Here is a 24,442-nt window from a genome sequence, read left to right as displayed (position 1 = left end):
GCGGGAGGGTGAGACTGCATGAAGCAGGGACAAGCTGTGCTGACTGAGGGTGCCCTAGACCAAGAAGCCCCAAGTCAACCAGGCAGCTGGCCGCAGCTGTCTGAGTGAGCCCAGCCAGACCAGCAGCAGAGTCACCTAGATAAGCCCAGTCCAAGTGGCCAATCCACAGTATCAGGATCCAAATGAACGGTTTGTCAAGTCACTAAGTTCTGGGGTGGCTCATTCCACAACTAAAGCTGACTGAGAGCTGGAAACCCAACACCACTTTTTAAAACTGAACGCTTACGTGGTGTCACAATGCCGATTGCTATTCCACAGCAGTTTTGAACTTTAGAGCCAATGCAAATCATTTTTATATGTTTAATTATAATTGAATAAAATATTCCAATTATGATTAAAGCACAATTTCTAACTAAAAAGTAATTGTGAGCTTTTTGATTGATTTTAAAAAATCTATTATCTAATAAATGAATACAACTCATCTCCATCCCCTCATGTACCATGAGAATTTTTTTTTTAAACTACACAATGTGTTTCTTGCTTCAAAATTGGATAAAAATCTTTATTTTTAAACACCCCTATTTTTAAACACCACCCCCTGGGAGGGGCAAAAGAAGCAGTGAAGCAAACTCTTAATCAATACTACCAACAAGAAGGAAAAACACAGAAAATCAAAAGCAATGGCTAATTCTGCCCCCCAATCTTATTAGATTATGGAATTTAGTTTATGAATTTTGAAATACAAAAAATATGAATAATTTTCGGTCTAGGACTGAGAAGTTTGTGCATCCTTGTTAACAGGAAATTCAACTAAAGTAAGAAAATGATACCAAGAAGAGACACTCTTTCTCCCTTTAATGTTTTTGGCCCATGTGCCCCTTGGTCCTCCTCTCAGCCACCCGAGCATCCCTTGCTGGCTCCTCCTTTTCTTCCACTCCTTGACTCTCTTGGACTCCTCCCCCTGCATGGGTCACCTACTCCCACAGCTCCAGCTGTTGCTCAGGAACGTGTGAAGAGCCTCTCTCCTCCTCTCCTTAGCCCCGGTCTAACACCAGCGCTTTCCTCATTTCCAACCATTTGTTGAAGATCTATGCCAAAACCTAGGCCCTTAAACTCAATATACTTGACAATTGAGTCTTCCTCCCCACCTGAAGACCAGCTCTTCCATGAGACATCTTGCTGCTTTTCATGGTATTATCTTTTCCCCAGTTACCCAAACCAGAAACCTCAGAGCCATCTTCAACTCCTTATTCTCTTACGTCTATTATTGTTTTAAACGAGTGGACAAGTCCTAAAGATTTTACTTCCACTACACCTCCTGCGTTCGACGTCTTTTCCAATTGCCCCACTGTAATTCAGAATGTCATCGGGGGCTTCCCTGGTGGCTCAGTGGTTAAGAATCTGCCTGCCGATGCAGGGGACAGGGGTTCGGGCCCTGGTCCGGGAAGATCCCACATGCCGCGGAGCAACTAAGCCCATGCGCCACAACTACTGAGCCTGCGCTCTAGAGCCCATACCACTGAAGCCTGCACTCCGTAACAAGAGAAGCCACCACAATGAGAAGGCCGCGCTCCGCAACAAAGAGTAGCCCCCGCTCACCGCAACTAGAGAAAGCCCGTGCACAGCAATGAAGACCCAACGCAGCCAAAAAAAAAGAAAGAAAAAAGAATGTCATCAGTACCGAACTGGACCACTGTAACAAGACCTCTTCCCACCCCAATTTGCCCTATATACCACAGCCAGACTTATCTTCTTACAGTTTGAATACAATCAGATGGCTCACCTAATGAAAAACTGAATGCGCCTAACCCTAACCCTAACCCATGGCTTACTAATTAAACTATCCTATTTAAGGCAACAAGTAACTCCATAAATCGGCCCCAACTTACCCTTGTAATCTTATGTCCCAGGTACTTATGCTCTAACTGGATTACTTGCTGGTAATCATGTCCTGTGCCTTTTTCCACTTCTGTTCATGGCTTACAGTATTTTCCTACCCAGTAATGGTAATCACAATACATATGCAATATTTATACTGCTTTAAAATTTAATATTATATTATAAAGCATTTTCTTAACGTTTCATTTTTTAGATGAGTGATTTCCTCAAATCTCTTGCTGGGTTCCAAGTTTTCCTACTGAATATCACTGAGAAATATCTTTGTATAAAAGAATTTGCTTTGGGGGGTTATTTTATTAGAATTAATTCCCCAAAGTACAATTACCAGAGAAACGTTTTAAAGAGTCTCACTATATATTCTGTACCTTTAATATTCAGTTGATTATAGTTATCTTAAATTATTATTGTATTATCAAAGCTTAAGCTTGATCCTCTCATAACTACATTGTTGGTATTTATAACCTATAATTTTAACACGCTTCTCCCAACCTTCTGCCCCTTCGGGGCCTCCACCTCTCCTCCAACTTCAAACTCTAGTCTCCAGCTCGTGCAATTACCAGAATTCAGCTGTAGGCCAACGGCCATCATAGCAAAACCAGAATAGCTTATTGTTTCTCAAAGCCTGGAATTCTGAAAACATAATAATATACTTTCTATTTTTAGAGGTGGGGTCCTGGGGGAACTTGCTATTCAAGTCAAATTAGTCAGTCAAGATGAGAAAGTTAATATATTTCAGTCAGTTTGTCTGTGCTGGCATGCACCATCGCCTAAAGCAGTGAACACAGAATATTTTATTTTAAAGGACAGTATGCATACACGTTCAAATATCAGAGTATAAATAGGATATTTCAGTATTGGTTTCCATTTTGCACACTATTTAAACAAAACAATCAGCCTATTTCAAAGCCGCTATAAACTTTACTTCAAATTCCTCTCTTGCCAAATAATCTCACATGCTAACCTTCCTAATCTTTGCTATTAGATATCCCTCTCCAGATTAAAGCTTCTTAAAGGTCTCACATGATACCTGTGCACTTACTCTGCCGTGGGGAAGACTCCAAGAAGTCAGTGATATCTGTATTAAGGTAGAAGGGTAGACTCTGTTGTAACCAAGTGAAGGGAGAGGTGGATCATAAGCAGAATATTCCATGAAGAGATCTAGTAAATGTGAAGGTCTGGAGGTGAAAGAGAACACAATACTTTCTGGGGACTGCAAGTGTTGGGATCAAAGGGCATAGAGGAAAGTGGTGAAAAAGTAGAACAAAACAAAACAAAACAAAACATCCTGGTTGCAAAAAGGGCCTTTATTCTAGGAGGGTTGGGGGAGCCTCTGAAAGACCACATGGTGGACAACCATGGCCAGATCTACACTTTACAACGATCAATCACTCTGGCAGAAACTGACAAGAGGCCAGTCTGGAGCAGGGAGCACGTAGGCTGAGAGTAAAATGGGAAATTGAGCAGTAGTAGCAGTGAGAGCAGAAAGAAATGGAGAAGGGCTTGGTAGAGGGTTCTAGGAATGGGACTAGATAGCACATCTTCTTAACTGGCTGAAAATTCTTACTCATCTCTTTGTAGGAATAATTTTCTGCTTCTACTTTTGGTTAATGTAAAATAAAGCCACTGTCCTCTAAAGCAGAAGGAAAATATACCTAAATAAGCAACTACTATATTTTCTTGACTCTATACTACTATCGAATGTAAGAAGCATCATCAACTTAATGTTTTATGTGTGGGTGGAAAAGTCAATGCTATCACATGAACAGGAGAGATGGAGGTTACTAAGCCTGATGGTTGGGGGAAGGAATTAAAAATTCTTGAGTCTAACTTGTAAGTTTCCTGCTTTATGCAGTTGAAGTCAATGAATAGTATCCCCCCCTAGGGAAAGAGGAAGGAAGTACCTTCTACCAGTAAGCAGCCAATGGTCAAACTGGGCAAGGAAGGTTGCCAGAAAGTCTGGGAACACCTCCAGCCAATTGGCAGCCACACTTTGTACTTAGAGCATGGTTGTTGCCCAGATCTACCAAAGCAACCTTGATGAAAAGGGACACAACACCTTACTCTGTCCTCTCATTCCCAGGACTAGTGTGCATCACAGGATCTGTCATGGAATATCTGTCCCACGGAGGGGAAAAAAGCTTCCATAAACTAAGTTTTAACCCCACTTTGCAATCCTTCAATCATTCCCCAAATATACATGAAGCACTGGTTCCATGCCAGGTGCTGTCCTAGGCGCTGCGGACAGTGCCAATCACCGTGGACAAGTGCTGCTCTGGCTCAGGTGACATTCCAACCAAATGCAAACTGCATGATGAAGACTAAGCACCCCATACTAAAGAAAACTGATTAATTTATCTGACCTGGAAAACTTTATTATTTTATTTTAAAAAATAGACTGATTACATTTATTTTGGAAAGCTCTACTCAGTACCTTTCATCAACCCCCTCCACCCCACTCTCATTTCCTCTCCAGGTTCTTTGAGTCAAGTCCTAGGACCCTGTGATCTCAAGTGACCAGTATCCTTTTTCTCTCACTCCCAAGACATTAATTACTTTTCTCTCACTCCCAAGACATTAATTACTTTCTCTCACTCCCAAGACATTAATTAATTACTTGCCTTCCTGCTGCCTAGCCCAGTGTTCTGCGTAACAGAGGTGCTAGTTCACTAAAAAATATAATCTGAAATAAGTCAGCAGGTGATTAAAAAAAAAAAAAGCTAAATAGCCAGGTTCAAACACAAAGCAGATCCTCTGCAGTTAAACATAGAGTGTACCTGTAAGAGAATCCCTAATATAGTAAAGACTCATGCAGGACACAGTCATAATAGCTGCAGCTCCTTTTCATCTGCTCCATTACGTCCACTCACGATGAATACATTTCACCAGACGCAGCATGGTTCATTATGTGACTAGGGCTGTTCCTGACACTTCACTCCCTGCCTCCCTAACAAGAAAAGGTTGCCAAAACCAATATTGTACTGAAAAATGATTTGTTACCTTATCAACATTTTTCTGTTCACACCCTTGTCAATGATAGAACATTCCTTAACTACTTGACAGCCTATTTTATCCTTCATTACAATCTCTTAACACTTTTACGAAATGACTAAAACACTCTGAGCTTGTTTCCTTGCACTTGAGGATTTATGCCAACTGCTAATGATGTATAAAATGTATAACTTTGGAAATAGAAATTATTAAAGTTATGCCTTTAAGCAAGTTAAAAAAAGATTAGGAAATTAATATTTGGGGAGTATATTACAGTTTATAAAACACTTTCACTTTTCATTTAAAAATATCTGGTTTAATCCCTATACAACTCTGTGGGCTAGGAAGCATTATTATTATTATGTGACCTACACTTTACAGAAATGTAAAATTCTATTGATTTGATCAAAAATACAAACTATTATTTGGTTGAGCCAGAATCTGAATGTATATTTTCTGATTCCAAATTCCAGGATCTTTCTATGGGTTGGACAGTCTCTGCCCTTAACATTGTTATCAGTGGAGCTGATTAAATACATGACTTTAAAAAGTTATCAAGAAAAAAGGATTTCATGACTAATATTAACAAATACAAGGCAAATAACTCTGAAGGACAATTCTTGAATATAACAAAAATATGAAAATATGATCGTTAAGGCTATCAAATTACACATATGAATCGACAACTTCTTTTTAGAGCTATTAAGATGTGTACCGCATTCCACCTAAACTCTGTAAAGTGAGTAGATGCTAACTAGGTGCCAAAGACCAGAATGTAAGCTCCATAAGCACAGGGACTTGTCTATTTCCTTCACTGTTACATTCCCATCACACTCAATAAACACTGGTTGAACGAATGAATGTGAAGTACAACATGGAGTACAAAACTGAGGCTCTGAGATAGAGAATTATAGTTTCCATTCAAACCCAAGACACCAAGTACACTTTAATTTATTAGATAATTGCTGAGTAATTTATATGTGCCTATGTCTATGCTGTGTATTTTTGGATCTTCCCTTTTAGACAACAAGCTACATGAGATCTGGAATTAGAAGTCAGATTTGTGTCCTCTACAATGCCTAGCTAAACAACCTTTGGTAGATCATTTTCAACCTTGATTGTACATCAGCATCGCCTGGAGGACTTAAAAAAAAAATGCCTGGAGTCCCATCAGACACCAGCTAAATCTGTAACTCTGGGGGGTGGTGACTGAGCTCTAATTTTATTTTTAAGGTGCACAGCTGATACTGATATCCAGTGATGGGTAAGTGCCACTACTGCAAACTAATGGTCCTCAAACTCTGGCTTAGTGGAGAATCACCTGGAGGGCTTGTTAAACTTCAGCCCCATCCCCAGAGTTCCCAATTCAGTAGCTCTTGAGTGCACCTGAAAATCTGTGTTTTTAATAAGTTTCCAGGTGATGTTGACGCTGCTGGTGTGGGAACAGACTTTGAGAACCACTGCCACAAACTATGATGATTCTTGAATGAATTAAAGGATAAATGTTCGAGATACATGAATAGAAAAACATGAACGTTATATGAAAAATTTAAATATAAAAAATGAACTTCATGCTCAATATCACTGGTCATTAGAAAAACATAAATTAAATTCACAATGAGATAACATTACATACTTATTAGAATGGCTAAAATTAAAACCAAAGTAACCCAAGTGCTGGTGAGGGGGCACAGCAGCTACAACTCTCATACACTGAGAGAGGAACACAGGAGGGTATCATATTGGAAAACAGTCTGTCAGTTTCTTTTTTAAAGTTTCTAAAACTTTATTAAGTGAGAGCTGAAGTCTAATGAAGATAAGATACAGTAAGTCATCCTTAGATACTTAAAACGTGTTAAAGTAAAATATATTGAGCGAACTTTCAGATACAATTGAAGAAATATTGTCAGTAATCTTTGTGTTAAAAAAAATCCTGGATATAGAGAGAGGTGTTGGGTGACTTTAGATTTACCAATGTCACCATAATATTTTTTCAAAAGGGGATGAAAAAAAAGTTGTGATATTAAATATTGCCAAATTTCACATCAGTCCCCAGGAAAATTCTACAAAGGACTGTGAAAAAGATGATTTAATAAATCACTTAAGAAGCTGATCATCAATATAAACAAACATACAGGCATAAGGAATAAATTCTCATGGACTAACGTAATAAGATAGGATTACTGACTAGATCAAAAGAAACTTACAAATACTGGGAAAGTATCTTAATTTTCAGTAATTCATGTAAGTATTGTAGGGGAGGAAAACTTTTCTTCTTCCCTTCTAGGTTCTTTGACTGGTCTAATAACTAAGTTGACATAAGACAGATTAGCAGGAGAAAAACAAATTTAATTTTGTATGTACGGAATCTATAAAAATAAGACTCAAAGAAGTCACCCAAGCAGGCAGCTTTTATACCTTTTAGACAAGGAAACAATAGATCTGTGAGAAAATGACAAGTAAAAGGGGTTTGGGCTTGGGGTAGCAAGTTAGTGAAGGAGTAACAAGGTGTTTTTACACAACTTTCTTGGCCCTAAATTCCCTATCTCTGGTGAGAAGGATGCCTTCTACCTCTGGTATAGGGAGGGTACCCTTCAAGTGGGAGATGTATTTCCTGCTTCCAGGGAGGGGCAAAGGAAGTCAGCGTGTCCATCTTCCCCTGGTTGTTTCTTAAGTAACTTTAATTTAAAATAATCAATGGAATATTACTCAGCCACAAAAAAAGAACAAAATAATGCCACCTGCAGCAACATGGATGGACCCAGACATCTTCATACTAAGTAAAGCAAGTCAGACAGAGAAAGACAAACATCATACAATACCACTCATATGTGGAATCTAATTTTTAAAAAAATGATACAAATGAACTTATTTACAAAACAGAAACAGTCTGTCAGTTTCTTATAAGTTAAATGCATACTCACCATAGGAGCCAGCAGTCCCATGCCTGGATATTTATCTAAGAGAAATTAAAACTTATATTCACATAAAAGCCTGTACGTGAATGCTTATAACAGCTTTATTCATAATGGCCCCAAGCTGGAAACCACTGAAATGTCCTTCAACTGATGACTGGATAGATGAACAGATGAACTATGGTACATCTATATGATGGAATACTACTCAGCAACGCAACGCAACAACAAACTGTGGACGAAACTCAAATGCATTCTGCTCGGTGAAAAAAAGCCACTTACAAGGCTACACCCTGTATGATTCCATGTATGCAACATTCAGGAAAAGTAAAAACTATATGGAGAAAAGAAAAAAAAAAAAAACAAAGAACAGTGGTTGCCAGGGGCTGGGCTGGGGTGGGTGTCAACTACAGATGGGTACACATTATATACTAATCTAACGACTATAACACGTCAATCTTCCAGCCTCAGGGACTAATAACTTGACAGGACAAGACAATTCTTTTCTTAAGCATTATGTGCATCGTCCCTAGGACATTTACTCCTATTCTCGGTCGGGCTGCTTTCTGGGCACGGATGGCATCACACTCTCTCAAAATAAGTCACCAGGAGAGAAACACCCATAGATCACAGTCTGTTTAAACTTGCTGCTGACTCATTTCTCCCTTGATAAACTCAATCTTTCTTCCCTAATAACTTTAATTATAGTCATCTCTCATTCTAAAGCTTCCCAGTTTCCTCGGAGATGTATTTGTTATCCATGTGACCTCCTGACTGTGAGACACTGGGTAAATATGTCACCTCCAGGATTCAGTCTGCTAAAAACAGAACCTGCATTTTTCACACATTCCTCTCCCGCACGTGGATGTCTCAAAGATTAAAAGGGATGATGTATGTGCACGGGATTATTGCCGTTATGCCTGAAATACATTTCCTGGAATTTGTTCTAAACTTGTGGTGCAATAAATATCCTATTCCTCTCTCCCTAGGCACGGCAACTGTTCACACCGGAAATGGCATTCTTAGGCACTATTTACTGGGATCTGGAAAAGGAGGACTTAGTTTCAAGTCTCACTCTGTAACTTACTTTGTGACCTTGACCAAACCACTTGCCTTCTTTATCTATAAAATGGGCTTCAGCTACTACGTGTTTCTCTAGGGGCTACCTTGAAGGCAATATCAAGCACATACAAAGTACTATATGATGCCTGAGATGAATCCTACTCCCTGATCTCTAAATGGAAGTGACTAAGCAAGAGATTCTCTCTCAGCTAGATGAAACAGATTCCATCAGTGTCATCAGAGGACATCAATGTAGATCTATAATCTGGGAGACCCAAACAAACTCTTCACTACTCAGGAGTCCTAGGACACATCAATTTTTAAAGATGCGTGAAATGCTTGAGTTGAGAGAAGAGAAAAAACATGCAAGTGTTTTCAAGAGTTGGTGTGGTATATAAGGGAAAGAACATGAACTTTGGTGTCACCTAAACCTGGGTTTGAATTTCAGCACTTATGATCTTAGGGAAGTTATATTACCTCTCTTTGCATATTTTCTAATCTACAAAATGGGTACAGTTCTCTTGTAGAGTTGTGAGAAATAAACAATAATGTATATAAAGTATGCAAATACCATACCCCTTGTGAGAAATAATAATGTATATAAAGTATGCAAATTCCATACCCCTTCCATAGGTAGGCCCTCCAACAATGCCTGTACGTTATTCATTAATCCAACAAGCACTGATTAAATACCGTACGTAGTAGGCACTATACAAAACCTGGTTATTACTTCTAATATTACTATTTTCCAAAAGGACCAGGGAAAAATCTAGAGTGAAGGCGGAGCAGATGGGCATCTTTATTGTTTATTACAATGCACACGTAGAAAAGCCGATTTTTCACTACCAAAGAGCTCCCTGATAGCTTAATGCCCTGACTAAAACTCTACCACAACAGAATCAATCTAATTTGAATTAATATTTTTCTTCACTAATTATTTATTTGGTACCTCAAATCTGCTTTAAGATGTAAAAATTCCTAGGAAATAACTTTATGAAACAGAAGAGAGAGGATAGTTACACCTCTTCCTAATACTCTCTCTCTACCCTTGGCATCTCCTGTCTTCTGGTTCCACTGTTTACTAGCTTTGTAACCTTGGGCATATCACTTAATCTCTCTGAAGCTGCTTCATCATTAAGACGGGAATGGTAGCACGTAGCTACCACTTACATAAGTAAAGACCTACAGGAAAGAGAAACCATATGGGGTGGGAAACACAAAGAAAGCAGAAGGGAGGAGAGAGCCACAAAAGAATCAGACTGAATGACTCAAAGAGGAAGAGGGAGAGAGGCAAATACACAGAGAATGAAACATCACCATAGGGATAAATTTCACTCAAGGAGCATGAGTCCTTAGGCCAGCAATGCAATACAGCCTGAAAAAGTCAATCTCTGTTGTGAAACTTACGACTTTTTAGCATTTCTCAGCAATTAATGGTCATCCAGCAAATGAATGGTGATGGTGTCGTCAACATCAAAGAAAAAAATGAAGATGAACTGAGGGCCACAGAGATGATAAAAATGTCTATAGAAGAGCCAGCAAACTTAAATTTGTATAAATTTACTTAAATGTTCTAAGCAATCACACTAAAAGTGAGCATCCATTCCTGAGCATTATGCTGCTATTATCGCATTATGCTGCTATTATAGCATTATGCTATAATATGCTGGTATTAAAATCTATGTATTACTACATATACTATACATTTACACCAACATATCACTATAATGGGTTATAAGCACAAAGTCATGTATGATGTCTTTTCTGAGTAATTTAAAAAATAAAGAATTTTCAAAGACAATAAAAGTTGTTAACCTTTGCTGCTGATTTTAGATCCCAACTCTATACATGCTAATTTTCTTCCTCTTCTTTTCTTCTTTGCTGATGACACAGTATTGAAGGGAAAAGAAGTTTTATCATCAGACTACCTTAACTAGGTTCTGACCCTCTTTTTCTAGTTGAATAATTCTGTTCTGTAAATATTACCTGAGCTCTGATTAGATGAGGAACAAAAGAAACAAAGAGATGAATAAGCAACTGTTCCTGCCTTAAAGGGTCTTGGGCTTTGGTTAACTGCCGGCCAGCAACACACGTTGTTTGGATAGACAGTTATGCTGTACAACAAAGAAATTTACAGGTTGAAGGGGATCAGGATTAAGTCAGGTTGATCAACACCTGGCGTAGTTTAAATGCATCCAACGGATTTCTAGGCACAACCCTTTTCCCTGTTGGCACCACCACCTTTGTTTCTTCCTCATCTCTTTCCTTCCAGGCTTCAAAACTCACACACAACTTCCCCATCTTCAAAGATGCTAATCTTTTCTATACCTCCACTGCTCACCTGCAAGTAGGTTAGGGACTCCCATACCTGGCCCCTCACCATAAAATCTCCACCCGCTTTTCAAGAGAATCCACTGGGTTTCTACTCCACATTCCCAAATGATGTCAAATACACATTCTGGCCTTACCTTGAAGTGTGTTGAAGCAAAACCATCCCTTTCTCTGAAGAAATCATAATCTACTGTTAATTGGCCAAATTAAGGCTGATGTCCCTCGTTAAGTGCATAACAAGGCACTGAAAAATGGTATTATGAGAAGGCAAAATCAAAGATCGCAAACTGAGTTTGCACAGTGTTTTTAAAATTTAGTAACTGAAAAATAATCAGCTAAGCTTCTGGGTTTTCCAAAAGAACCTGAAGATCTGGCAACACTGGGTCCACCCTCACTCATAGCAACAAGGGACTGGCACAGGTGGCAGGGGTCTCCTTTAAATACAGCCTAAGCTCTCAAGTATATGACAGTTCTCCTGAAGACTCTTGTGACTATCAAGGATCCGTGCTATATACATTCCATGTGCCTAGACCTCAAGGAATACAGCAGTAGGCAAAACACGGAAGTGCCTACCCAATGGAACTACACTGCGGCTTTGAATAGATGCTGAAGGAAGGGGTAAGCAACCCATAAAGAACAGTAAAGTAAAGGTATTCTATTGTTCCTAAGAACTCCCTATCTAACGGGTTCCTTGAGGTGAATCCTTTTGTGAAGTGAATGGCCACTCCCTATTTTATCAGTTTTGAGAGCTATAACGAGCATGTTTCAAGTGAAGGTACATAGTTATTTTGTGAACCCATATAAATACAAGATTACAGTGTAAATTCCTGTGAACCCGTATAATTACAAGATTACAGTGTAAATTCCTATGTCTGTATAGATATATCCGGATACAAATATCATTATCACTGAAATTGATTTCTGAGTTTCACTCATGGATTCAAATATCTCTGTATCTTATATTCTGCATATCTCCTATATGACCTAAATATACTGTTAAATTTGTGGTGAACATCTTCAGATTAGCAAATTTGCATTAAAAAAGACATGCTCTTATAACTTTTTTTTTTTTTTTTTTTTTTTTTGCGGTACGTGGGCCTCTCACTGTTGTGGCCTCTCCCATTGCGGAGCACAGGCTCCGGACGCGCAGGCTCAGCGGCCATGGCTCGCAGGCCCAGCCGCTGCACGGCACATGGGATCCTCCCTGACCGGGGCATGAACCTGTGTCTCCTGCATCGGCAGGCAGACTCTCAACTACTGCGCCACCAGGGAAGCCCGCTCTTATAACATTTAAATGTACCATCAAAATTACATTTCATATTAATTTATTTTAATACTAAAGATCTCAGATTCACAGTAAACTCTATTTTGAACACAAAGTGAAGCCCTTAAACTGTAAGGGTTTCTAAGTATGAATTATTGTCAAATGCCCTCAATTTCTGCCTTGATGACCTACACTAAAGCTTCTGATGCCTGCTAATCATATAATGGGTAAATGAATAAAGGACGCCAAAAAGATTACGTGATGACTTGAGAAAGTGTCTGTATAGAGGTGCCTGCACATTCTAATTAAGTTCTCCTGATGTTAAAATTGCAGGAGACCATGAGTTGTAATAGTGTAAACTGTTTAGGTAAAAGAGGCAAGGAAGAGAGAACATTATGTGAACACATTGGTCAGATAAATGAAAATAATTTCATGTAACAAAGTCTGGTTCTGTCTGCCCTAAACCAAGTCATATTGTTTATTTTACAACTTGGGTTAGTAAGAACATGATTACCATTTAGGGAAGTAGTTTTCTGTGAAATTATTCCCTAGCTCATTTATCATCACCACCGCCAAGTATAAAAATTATCTTCAATCACAATCTCGATTTACATGACTCCAAGAATTAGAACTAAGAAAAATGGGTGGCATTGGTAGGGAGACCAGGCTACTTACTTATTAAGTGATTCAAACCCAGGTCTTCTGGCTGCTAAACTCATATTCTTTCCACTATGCTGTACTAGCTCTTTCTCAATAATAAAGTCTAAAGTAAGCTTTCAGAGTTTGCAAAGATCTACTATCTCATTTAATCTTGGTAATAATCCTGTGAAGTTGGGGCAACATAGTATCTCTAATACAGAGGACACTGGGTACCCAGGGATAAAATAATTTATGCATAGAAGATGGACTGAATGCCTGGCAATATCCATAAGATGCAAATAACTACTAAAAAACCTTACTGTGTGCAACTGAAGTATTTGACCTTTAGAGTACGCATATTCTTAAATGAGTACAATGTATCTGTTACCCTTATATTCTAGGGATGGTAAATACCAGATATCTGTACTGCTCCTCTTCTTTTCCACCGTAATCCTCCAGCACACTCTTTTCTGCTAGGCCCGAACCCAGCCTCAGAATCTTTTTGAACACACAGTTCCAGGCAGCCCCTATCAACTGACACAGATAAAATCTGCATTCCTATTCTGACTCTCTCCATTAGGGCCTACATTATATAATATTGTGAAATATATAATATTCTATAACATCTTACGGAAAAACCCAAAGGAACTTTTTGGCCAACCCAATACTTGTTTTTGACATTTTGTCTTTGCTTTTGATTGGATATTTGTTTTCATGGTTCTCACGTTATTTCACATTTGTATATATTGTCTTCTCCAGGTACCGGGACTCTACCTTATTTTGATCTCAGAGCACCAGCTGCAATGATTCATACACAGCAGGCACACAAGGTGTTCTGAATATACCTGAGACAAATGCATGGTATTTATGAAAAAAATCTGAAGTTAAAACAACAACAACAAAACAACAACAACAACAAAAACCTTCCCTTGTTTCTGATTTTAATTTAGGCCAGGAGTTGGTAAACTTTTTCAGTGAAGAGCCAGATAGTAAATATAAGTTCTGTGGGCCAAATGGTCTCTGATGTAACAACTCACCTCTGCCATTAGTGTGTAAAGCACCCATAGACAACATGTAAATGAATGAGTGTCTATATTCCAACAAAAATTTACTTATGAACACTGAAATCTGAATTTTATATAATTTTCACACGTCACACATTATTCTTCTCTTGACATTTTCCCCCAACAATTAAAACATATTAAAAAATAAAAACATTCTTAGCTAGCAGGCCATAGAAAAAGAGGGGGTAGGCTGGATTTGGCCGATGGGCCATAATTTACTGATCCCTGGCCTAAATCTGTGGTTTTCAAAGTGAGAACTTCAAGTGGTCTGCAAGATCCTTTCAGCAAGTCCAACTACCTGTATGTGAAGCCAGATTTTCTTTGTACGCTTCAACCAAAACAGTGTACAACAGACTGACTGCAGGAGCAAATACGAGGATCCAGCTGCCTTCCATTAAGCCAGAAACTGAAGAGATTTGCAAAAATGGAAAACAATGCCAATCTTCTCACTAATTTTTCTTTGTTTGGAAAATATATGAACGTTATGTCATAACGTTCTTTGTATTAACATGTAATGGGCATATGATCGATTTTTTGAAGTGGATTAATATTTTTTAAATTCCTCAGTTTTGATTTCGAATTAGATGCCAACAGCTATAACCCATGGAAACAAAAGCTGTCTGGGGGGCCCTCAGTAAACTGTCAGATGTAAGGGGATCTTGAGACCAGACAGTCTGAGAACCGGCTGCTGAGCTAGAGTGGGGTGAACGGATTCCTGCCGGCAGGGCCGCCTAGGCCGAGTGGGAGCACGTCCTTAGGTCAGGGCACCTGGCAGACGGCCTCATTTCAATCTCCTTCTCGACTTCCCCCACCTGAGAGTTTCCTGGCATTTCTTTCATTAAATCCTGATTTGGTAAAATTTAATCCCATACAATTTATGTCCTCGTAGAATAAATCTGGTGAAAATGTGGGGTGATTTTCATGAAAGAACTCTTCTGCTATGTGCAGACCATAAGAACGCTTTAGCCTTTGTCAAAACAGACAGCTAGATGCAAGTATCTCTCCCTGGCTTGTCTTTTCCAATCTTTAAAAAAAAAAAAATTACTATTCTAATTCTTTGCCTTCAGAATACCTCTCAAAATAAACAGATTCACTGGCCTCTTTATAAATCACAGTCCCTTTGACTTGGCTCCACAAAAACTGTAGGAGCCCGGTGCTAATCAGCATCCTCACTGGTGTTGAATCTAAAGAAAGGAAATCCAGTAGGCATGGTGCAAGTTTAATTGATAGCGTTAATAATAATGCACAAAAAAATCACATTTTGCAAGTAAAGTATACGCATCTTATAGGGCATCTCAAGAGAGTCTTAATATTTTGCTTGTTCTACCATTTGAGACTTTTTAAAAGACTACTGTAGAAGAAATAAAAGGGAAAGCTGTCTTAATTCTAGTGTTATCATATGTAAGGAAACCTTACATAAGGGAGCTCTTCTTTCAATATAAGTTTACTCTGTCGTAAGTTTTAACTGTCTAGACAAATGATGTATATACTGCTGGCCTGGGGAAACCTCTCCCTCACCCCCCATTTTAGAGAGAATTAAAGAAACAGTAACTATAATTCCAATAATAATCATTTTGTTGAATTATATATCCTTAATTATAAAGTGTTTTCACGTGAGCATATGATTCTAAAGATCTTTATAGTTTTCTCTTATGGAATAGTAACTTTGTAAACAATAACAAAGTGGGAAGAAATTTCTATTTTTGGGTATTTGTCCTTTAATCTGTATTATAAAATATCTAAAAAAATCAAGAATTATGATCAGATGGATGCTAAATCTGCCATAATTTGTGATTACTGGCTCCAAGTAGAAAAATAAAATACATTTGGCTATTTTGACCAAGACCAAAACTTCAATTCCCTAGCATCTTAAGACCAGAAAGGCACTAACAAATTATTACCTGTTTGGGGGATTATTACCCATTTGGGGGAACAGTGCAAATTATATTAGGGAGATTTTGGTAGCTGTGTTGTTCAATGAAGAACAAAAAAACGGATTTAAAATGTGGGAAAAAGTGCTTACTGTTTAAATCTACAGTAAAAGCAAAAGTCTCATCATGATTGCAAAACATTCCAAATTGTGAAACTTAAGTTATTTGTAAAATAGACAAAAGTAAAGCAGCTTCCTCAGTCATTTTTTGAGATCTCAGCATCAATTTAAAGAAAATGCTTATATTTAAAAGAAAGCCTATTTCAAAATATGAATCCCTATACTAAGTACAAATATGAACACGAAGTAAATTTATATATCATGCATTTCTGTTCCATGTGTATGCACAAATGAAGGTGATATGAAAACTAAAGTTTTAAAAAAAACTTTATTTGCCTCAATTCTTTAAGGAATAAAAGAGCCTCAAACCTAAAAGAAAGAACAAAGTTGATGCTAATGTAAAAACAATAAAATTACATAAAATTGTTAAGTGGACTATATGGAAAAAGAGCGGGGGAAAAAAGGACATATGTACTTCACTGTATAGAAAATATATATTTCTGCCAACACTGTCTACAAAATTTTTTGGGTACAACTAATAATTTTTTCCACTCTCATTTTTAAATCAAAATTATGTTCATTAAAAACCTGAATATAATAAAGTTTCTTAGGAAGGCAACGAATCCAAAGCTCACATGGAATTTATACTACCACCAAGATAGAGGGATCAGGAGAATTCTGGTCTCATATTTGAGAAGACACTGCTCCTGCTACTCTAAAACAGCAAAACTAGAATCAAGGTATGGTTGTTTTAAAGCTTGGCACAGCAGTTTAAAATGTGAAAAAACACCACCGTTATTTTAATAAAATAGCTTTCAGTTTTATTTTCCCAATTCCCTCCCCAGCAGTGGGACAATAACAGTGTAACTTTCTCTACCTGCTGGGGAGTTTTCTTAGCACTTTGTGGAAACTGTTGGTTTTCAGAAATGGGCAGGCTGATGTGAACCAAAGTTAGACCAAATACAGAATTGCAACAACAATACAAAAGCAATTTAGAAAGAGGATCAAGCCAAGCAGATAAGCGAACTCTATAAGATCAGATTTCTGGGACTGTTCATCCAGTCAGTTCCCTAATTTCAAAAAGCCAAACCAAAGCAAAGCATGCTGACTTACATTGCTTCTTTAGTTCTTTCAGCTGTTGTTTAAATTGTGCAAATTTCTCATTATTTTGAAAGTCTGCGTCAGAATTCTTATTCTGTAAAGCCGAAAACTTCTCCTCCACTAATGATTTTAGATTGGGTATTTCTTCTGGATGCTCTTTTACCTGAGGAAGACAATAAAGTTACTTTAGTTAAAAGTTAACAATGACACAGTCTTGTAACAGTACTTTTCTCTCATTTCATTCAAATAAAAGTACAATGAGGTAGAAAACAGAATTCCCCCCAACAGAGAACCAGAAACGCTGGGACTTGTTCCAGAACAGACTGCTAGTGAACAGCAGAGGGAATCATTCATCCCATCCCATAGTTTCCTTTCTTAAGCTATGCCTTCAATTGCCCTGCTAGCTTGCTGCGTCCAGACAACTGCTGGGGAAAAATTTCACACCAGTGCAACTGTGTCCTCCACCTTCACCAGAACTTGACCATGATGGCTCCTTCCTTTTACTTAGGTCTGTTCAGTCCCCTCTCCTTCCTCCCGAGGGCTCATTCCATCCTTCATTCTCTTCAGCACTCCTCTTCTCTGGCCCCTGGTCCCAGCAGGTGAGTGTGGCTCCCACTTCACAAAACAGGTAAGATTTCAACCTTAAACTTCCACCACCTGCTGCCACAAGGAAAAAGTGCCCCTATTCTGTTCAAGGCTAAACTCTCAATCTTTATTCTTTTTTACCCCTCACAATATTTTATTATAAATTTTTCAAACAGGCAAAAACGTGGAAAGAATTGTGCTTTACCATTCAAAGTCAAAAGACGATCTGCAAGCCCTCTGCTTCGATTAGCTTTTGTCATGGAGGAAAGAATTAGATAATCTTCTTTTGTTCAATTGCTATGCATTTTAATTAGCTGAATCGAAAATGAAAATTAAGCACGAAACCAAAATGCCTAAATCCATATTTAAAGTACAGAGTGTAGGAACTGTCTACTCATTGTACTGATGAAACTCAACCAGTGCTGGATCCACCATCAAAGAGAGGTGTGAAAAAACATGGAGAAGCCTTAATGACAAGTTATACGTAATTAAAAATCTAAACCAAGTCCTGTAAGCCTAAAAAACCAATAAAGCTCAGTTTGGCTAGAGAAGGTAGAAAGACAATTTAATAATGCCTTATATCTCAAGAATAAGAGCTATTATACGCGGTGACTGGCTATCCTCTGCCTCTACACCGGACAGAACAAGTTCAAGATAGCAGCATGAAGAGGTCAGAGTAGATAGATACAGAAAATAAATTATGAGTTTTTAGAAAAGAATTATGGGCTCTCTTTCTGGATTTATAAAATAAAGTCAACTCACATCCACCTGAGATGTTAAGGGGGACATCACAGGCAGGCATACAGGTGAACCTTCTCAAGGTCTTCGATCAGTATGAAATTATTATTTAAGCTGCAATGGTCAGAGAAGATCTGATCTGAGCAGATTATCAACAAATGCAGATGTTCTCTTCCAACAAAGTCTCTAACCCACTCAGCATACTTCATTTCCTTCGTTCAACTACACCACAGCTGAGGAGCTGGGCAGAAGAGTGCAGGGTTGAGGGATGGAGAGGGTAGGCATTTTGAGGTTGACAACACAGCAACCTGAAGTATGACTAGGAAAACCTGAACACACCAAATTTAGTGATTCAGAGTACTTCCTCCCCCCACAGCAGAACCTCGAGAGAACTGCTCTAAAGTACATAAAATTCACTGCGGCAAATATCTTCTCTGGAAACTTGATGCTGCAGCTGGCATAGCTATCCATTGCAAAGAGAACTTACTGTACTCTAGCTATCAAAATGAGAGCCTGGAAAATACTAAGCTCACTACCTGTTTAAATCAATGCAATAAATGGGGATTAAACTATATTTTTAATGGTTTCCTGCTTCGTTTGTATCTTTAAGATAAATAGATACATAATCCCAAAAGGGGAAAGAAAAAAGCCATTCTTTGAGTAGTTAGTTGATCATAAGTGTTACCTAGCCTGGAAAAGGTAAGGATGGCCCTCTTCTCCTAGGACAAATGTAAAATACCTCAAAGAAATTTGAGATGGGAGGAGAGGATCTATTAGATCCTCAGTCCATCGCTTTCCTACAGATAAAGTTCCTAGATACAAGACACAAAACCTCAGTTTTAAGTCACTGGGTGTATTAGTTTGGTAGGGCTGTCATAACAAAGTACCACAGACCAGGTGACTTAGACAACAGAAATTTATTTTCTCATAGTTCTGGAGGCTAGAAATCTGAGACCAAGGTGACAGCAGGGTTGGCTTCTTCTGAGGTTTCTTTCCTTGGCTTGCAGATGGCCAGCTTCTCCCTGTGACACGGTCTTCCCTCTGTATCCAAATATTCTCTTCTTAAAAGGACCAGTCATTGGATTAAAATGAGACACCCCCATGACCTCATTTTAACTTTCATTATCTCTTTAAAGACCCTATGTCCAAACACATCCTGAGATATTAAGGGTTAGGACTTCAACATAATGAATGTTGGCGGAACACAGTTCAGTTCATACACTGGGCTAAAGAATTTTGAAAACAGAATTTTAAAAATAGCTTATAACATCTTATGGAAAAACCCAAATGAACTTTTTGGCCAACCCAACAGATTGTTAATCTTTACACCATTATAATTTTTAAATGATAGACACTACTGAGAAGTAAACTTATTGGACACCATACTTAGAGAAAGAATTTAATACTGCCCTGGGGAGAGAAAAGGTCATGTTTTTAAGTACTACCTACTTACCCAGTGAGTGCCCTCTCCATGCTAAGCTTTGTAGCTAAACAGGAGAGAGGACCAGAAAAGTTGGTTGGGAGTAGGGTGGTGAACAGCTTTGGGAGCCAGGCTATGCACATGAGGCCTGACCTGATAGGCAGCAGGGAAAGACACTAAAATATTCTAAGGAATAAAGTAATAATACAATGAGAAATTTCTTTCTTTCTTTTTTTTAATGACGGCTGTAGTTAAAGCATAGAGGATGCACTAAGATAGGAAGGGAGAAAGAAGTTATTGGACTATGTTAACTAATGGTAGAGGGGCAGGCAACTTGACCAAACTGTAACACTATTTTTGAAGCAGAATCGCTGAGTCATTTTGTGAGAGGAAGACAAGAAACTGATAATGACCTCAAGATTTTTAACATTTAATATGGGCAACTAATTAAATTTAAAATGAGAGCATGTGAAAAAAGAGAAGAGAAATGCAAAAGGACCTCTTAAGGAAAAAAAAAAAAAAGAGCAAAGAAGAAAACCAGGAGTAAGGCATGCCAAGAAGAAAGGAAAAGAGAAAATTCCTTAAGAGACGCTTGTCCTTTGGAAAAAATGATGCAAGAGAGCTTAAGTAAGATAAGGGCTAAAAAAGAAACCACTGGATTTAATTACCAGGTACTTGGTACACTGCACTGGAACTATTTATCTGTTTCAACCTACTAGCTTGCAAAGCTTCTCTCGGGCAAGGATTATTTCACTGGTGCCCAGTGTACTATCTGTTGTACAGTAGGTGCTCAAATGACCTTGATGAACTAGTGAATTACAGGGACACCAAATTCTACTGTAGTGACATGAGAAGAGGGACTAACGGAGTTACGTGTGAGCAAGTGAACAAAGTCTGGCAGCAAAGGAAGGAGAAAGAGATGGGAAGCAGATCTTGGGAAAAACACAGCAAAAGACACTTGTTTATTTGTACAGAGGTCAACAGTAGCTTGGAGTGAAGCTGACATGATGGAGGAGAAAGAACATGTACCTCAGGATCAGGCAGGTCTGGGTCCCTAAGTTGTGGATTTGGGGACAGTCCTTCTAGGCCTTGGGTTTCTCTCACTTCATTAGGAATCAGGAACACCCGTGTCAGTGCCATGGAGACTTAATTACACCATGTTTGTGTTTAACTCGGTACACAGTAGACATTAAATTTTCTTACTCTTTCCTTCCAACTTTAGCATAGAGCTTTCAACATGTTTGTGGACTGAGAAGCAGCCAGTGGGGAAACACAAATCAGAAACACTAAGAGAAAGCAAGTAACAGATTTCATTTGAGAAAATCCTTCAAGTACTAGGGCAAAAACTAGAGAGGGGAGAAGACCAGCTGCGAAAGCACAACAATAGTCTTTACCAGAGCTCATAAATGCCCACAAGGCTGGACACGCAAGGATCTGAGGAAACCCCCAAGAAGTGTAGGACAACAGGCAGTGGTGAGGACCATGTCAAAGTAGCCGGCAACAGCCCCAGGTGAGAGGAAGCCGCTGCACAGCTCCGGGTCACTGCTGCCACGTGAGAGAGCATGCCCAGGTTTCTAAAGAAAAGTTACAAATCTAGATTTCTGTGACACCTATTTTTTTTTTTTTTGGTCTCTAAAACAATGTATAGTCCAAACAATACATCAGCCTGAAGCCAGGAGTTTGAAACCTCTGTTTAGCGCAAACAAGATATTTTGGACATAAAAAGCAAAGTACTATTGTGATCCACAATCTTTGGAGGTTTAGTGCAATTCCCAGACTTCTACTTTAGGAATGAAATATGGTCCTTTCAAATAGGACAGAGAAGAATGGGAAGGATGGGTGTGGGGAAGAAAGGGGAAAGTAAGGATTCCATTCTGACATGCTAATCCCAAGTATTAATGAATAACTTGGGCTCTAGGCTTGAGATTAAAAATTAGGCTCTTTGCTAACTGAATGACCTTAGAAAAGTTACTAAATGCATCTAACCTTAATTTCCTCACTTGTAGATAGAAAATAATGACAGTATTTCCCTCACAGTGTTGTGGAGAGGAAGAGATGGGATGAAACAATACAGCACTGATGAGCTATCTGTCACAGAGAACAGTCAATGAGGAGTAAGTGTTATTGTTGTGTTTATAATTATATATATCTCCAGGGTGGCTGGATATCCAGGCCCGCAGCTCTGTGGACTGACATGAACACCCACGTGGAGAAATCAGGGTATGGATTTTAATGGGAACCATGGAAATGAATGGGATTACCAAGGAGATGAAATAAACAGAAACAAAATAAAAGTAAAGAGAGAACTCTGGAGAATATCACATTTATGGGATAGCTAGAAGAGTCTAGAAAGAAAAAGTGTAAGAGTTAAGAAGACAACCAAAAGAAAGTGTCCCAAAAGTCTAGGACATTTCAAGATCTGCCAAATGCTGCACTGAAGTCAAGCTAAATAAGGATTGAGAAGTGTCCGTTGGACTCTATGATTGGCTCACTGAGGACTTTAGCAAGAGCCCAGATGCACACGCACAAAGTGCTGACTCCAAAATATGCAGATTTTTGTTGAATGAATTGTTTCAAAAACATGGAGCAGTGATAGGACAGAACACACAGATCGCCAAATGTTCCAGAGACTCTCCAACTAACTGCTCAGTTTGAGCTCAAAATCACTGTGAATGTTTAGCTGCATTTAACAGGAACCCAACACCCCTGTGACTGCAGTATTTCTCTGACGTCAGCAAAGGAAGGCAAATCACAGAGCTGACTGTAACAATGAAGTCAGACCTGTGGTGGCTCTGTCCCTATGAACAGAGGCTCAATGTTTTAGGAAAAGAAATAATGGTAGGAACTAATGGCAAACTTGGTCCTTACCCATACTGAAACTATGTATTATTTTCAACATGCTTTAAAATAAAATTTTTAATAATTATATGATGATAATACACTTCATTTCTTTCAAACAATATTGTACACATATGCAATTACTCAAAGTGTATTATTTTATTGCCACAGGGCAAAGTCAAGGTCTCCTCCTCCAGTTATCATTATTGCCTGATAGCTATTATTTCACTGGGAGGGGAGATCACAGGAGCTAAGGATATTAAATGGGCTGAGTCATTCATACACTTTTGAATCATGTGAGAATCTAGTATAAAATTAGTCACTCTTGTAACTGAACCAAGACTCAGATGGATTTACTCTCTCCAGAACAGCCACTGTTAGATGTTTAGCTCCCAAAATAACATATACCTGATGATTTACATTTTGGAAATCACACAGCCTTTAGAAGTTTATTATAGGTACATAAAAGAGAGAAGCACTATGCTTCGTACGTTAAGTATTCCAAGTTCTAATTCATAGTCAGTCTGATCTAAGGCTATGGGACCTACTTTCATGGGAATCCAGAGAGAATTGCCTCAGCTGGTCCTAGAACATTCATTCAACAAATATTTAGAGCCCCAACTGGGTACCAGGCATTATGCTAAGCACTGAGACATTTATGGAGGTTGGCCCACACTTACGACACACCACCAACCCAACTGGTCATACACAGGGTAAATTTATATAGGCCAACACTGTCTCCACCTTTATATAGCAAAAAAACTTGGAAAAGTTTTCAATGAAAGACATGTCCAGGCTAAGAATCATTATGCTTTCACTGACTATAACCTAATTGCAATGGAAACACATTATATTTTCTACAGAGTTTACTACACTGCCTTTGCCCTGTTAAAAAAAAAAATACATATATCACACACGCTAATGATGACCAGCATGGATTATACCCTTCATCTCATGCCCGTTTCTGTTGTCAGTTGCACAATCTGCACTGAACTCTGTTGGACCCAGTTATTTGTAGTTGAGTGAGTTTCCTAGTGCCATTATATAGTTTGACTTCTGACAAAAACAGCAAAGAGGGAACACTTCCTCGTTGAACATTATGACACACTGAATGCACTTCTCAGTTTGCCAAGGTGTTGTAATACACCATTACTGGGCAGCGGCCAACCAGACATGGAAACATCTTTCCTCTTTCAAGCCTTTCAGAAAAAAATTGAAAACGAATAAACTTAAACCTGTGAGAAAGTGCCATTGGTCTAGTTCTAATGGACCAGTCCTATTGGAATAGACAGTTGTCTAACAGATGGCAGTTGAATGAGGCAACCTGCCATCTATGTGCATCTGTTACTAAACATTTATGCCGTTGAAAATTACTCCAATAATTTCTCATGGCACCAATCCCACTATAAGATTATGACCAACAGGAGTCGCATATTTATACAGTACAGTAACAGGATTCCCATATTGGGGAGGGTGGGCTGGGGGCAAAGGAACCAAACTTCTGATTTGTCTCTCTGGGCTTTGTTGCTGTTGTTGTTTGCTCTTTCTTTTTTTCTTTCTTTCCTTCTCTGGGCAGAATTCATAGAAATATGCATTATTTATTTATTT

The 24,442-nt window shown here is 38.6% G+C and overlaps 1 protein-coding gene across 4 annotated transcripts in view; it reads right to left on the bottom strand.

The window, feature by feature from the left end:
* NSMCE2 (NSE2 SUMO ligase component of SMC5/6 complex) overlaps positions 1-24,442 on the bottom strand; it is a 224,601-nt gene that overhangs the window by 129,543 nt on the left and 70,616 nt on the right. For all 4 annotated transcript variants that reach the window (XM_027132427.1, XM_027132430.1, XM_027132431.1 and 1 more), the window contains exon 5: positions 17,266-17,409. In XM_027132427.1, coding sequence (XP_026988228.1) covers positions 17,266-17,409 — 144 coding nt within the window. The remainder of the gene's footprint in view (positions 1-17,265; positions 17,410-24,442) is intronic.

This window comes from Aethalodelphis obliquidens, unplaced genomic scaffold (genome assembly GCF_003676395.1).
Source record: "Aethalodelphis obliquidens isolate GAN/ISIS:26980383/991018 unplaced genomic scaffold, ASM367639v1 scaffold41, whole genome shotgun sequence".
Classification (NCBI taxonomy): Eukaryota; Metazoa; Chordata; class Mammalia; order Artiodactyla; family Delphinidae; genus Aethalodelphis; species Aethalodelphis obliquidens.
This window is presented reverse-complemented; position numbering and strand designations above follow the sequence as displayed.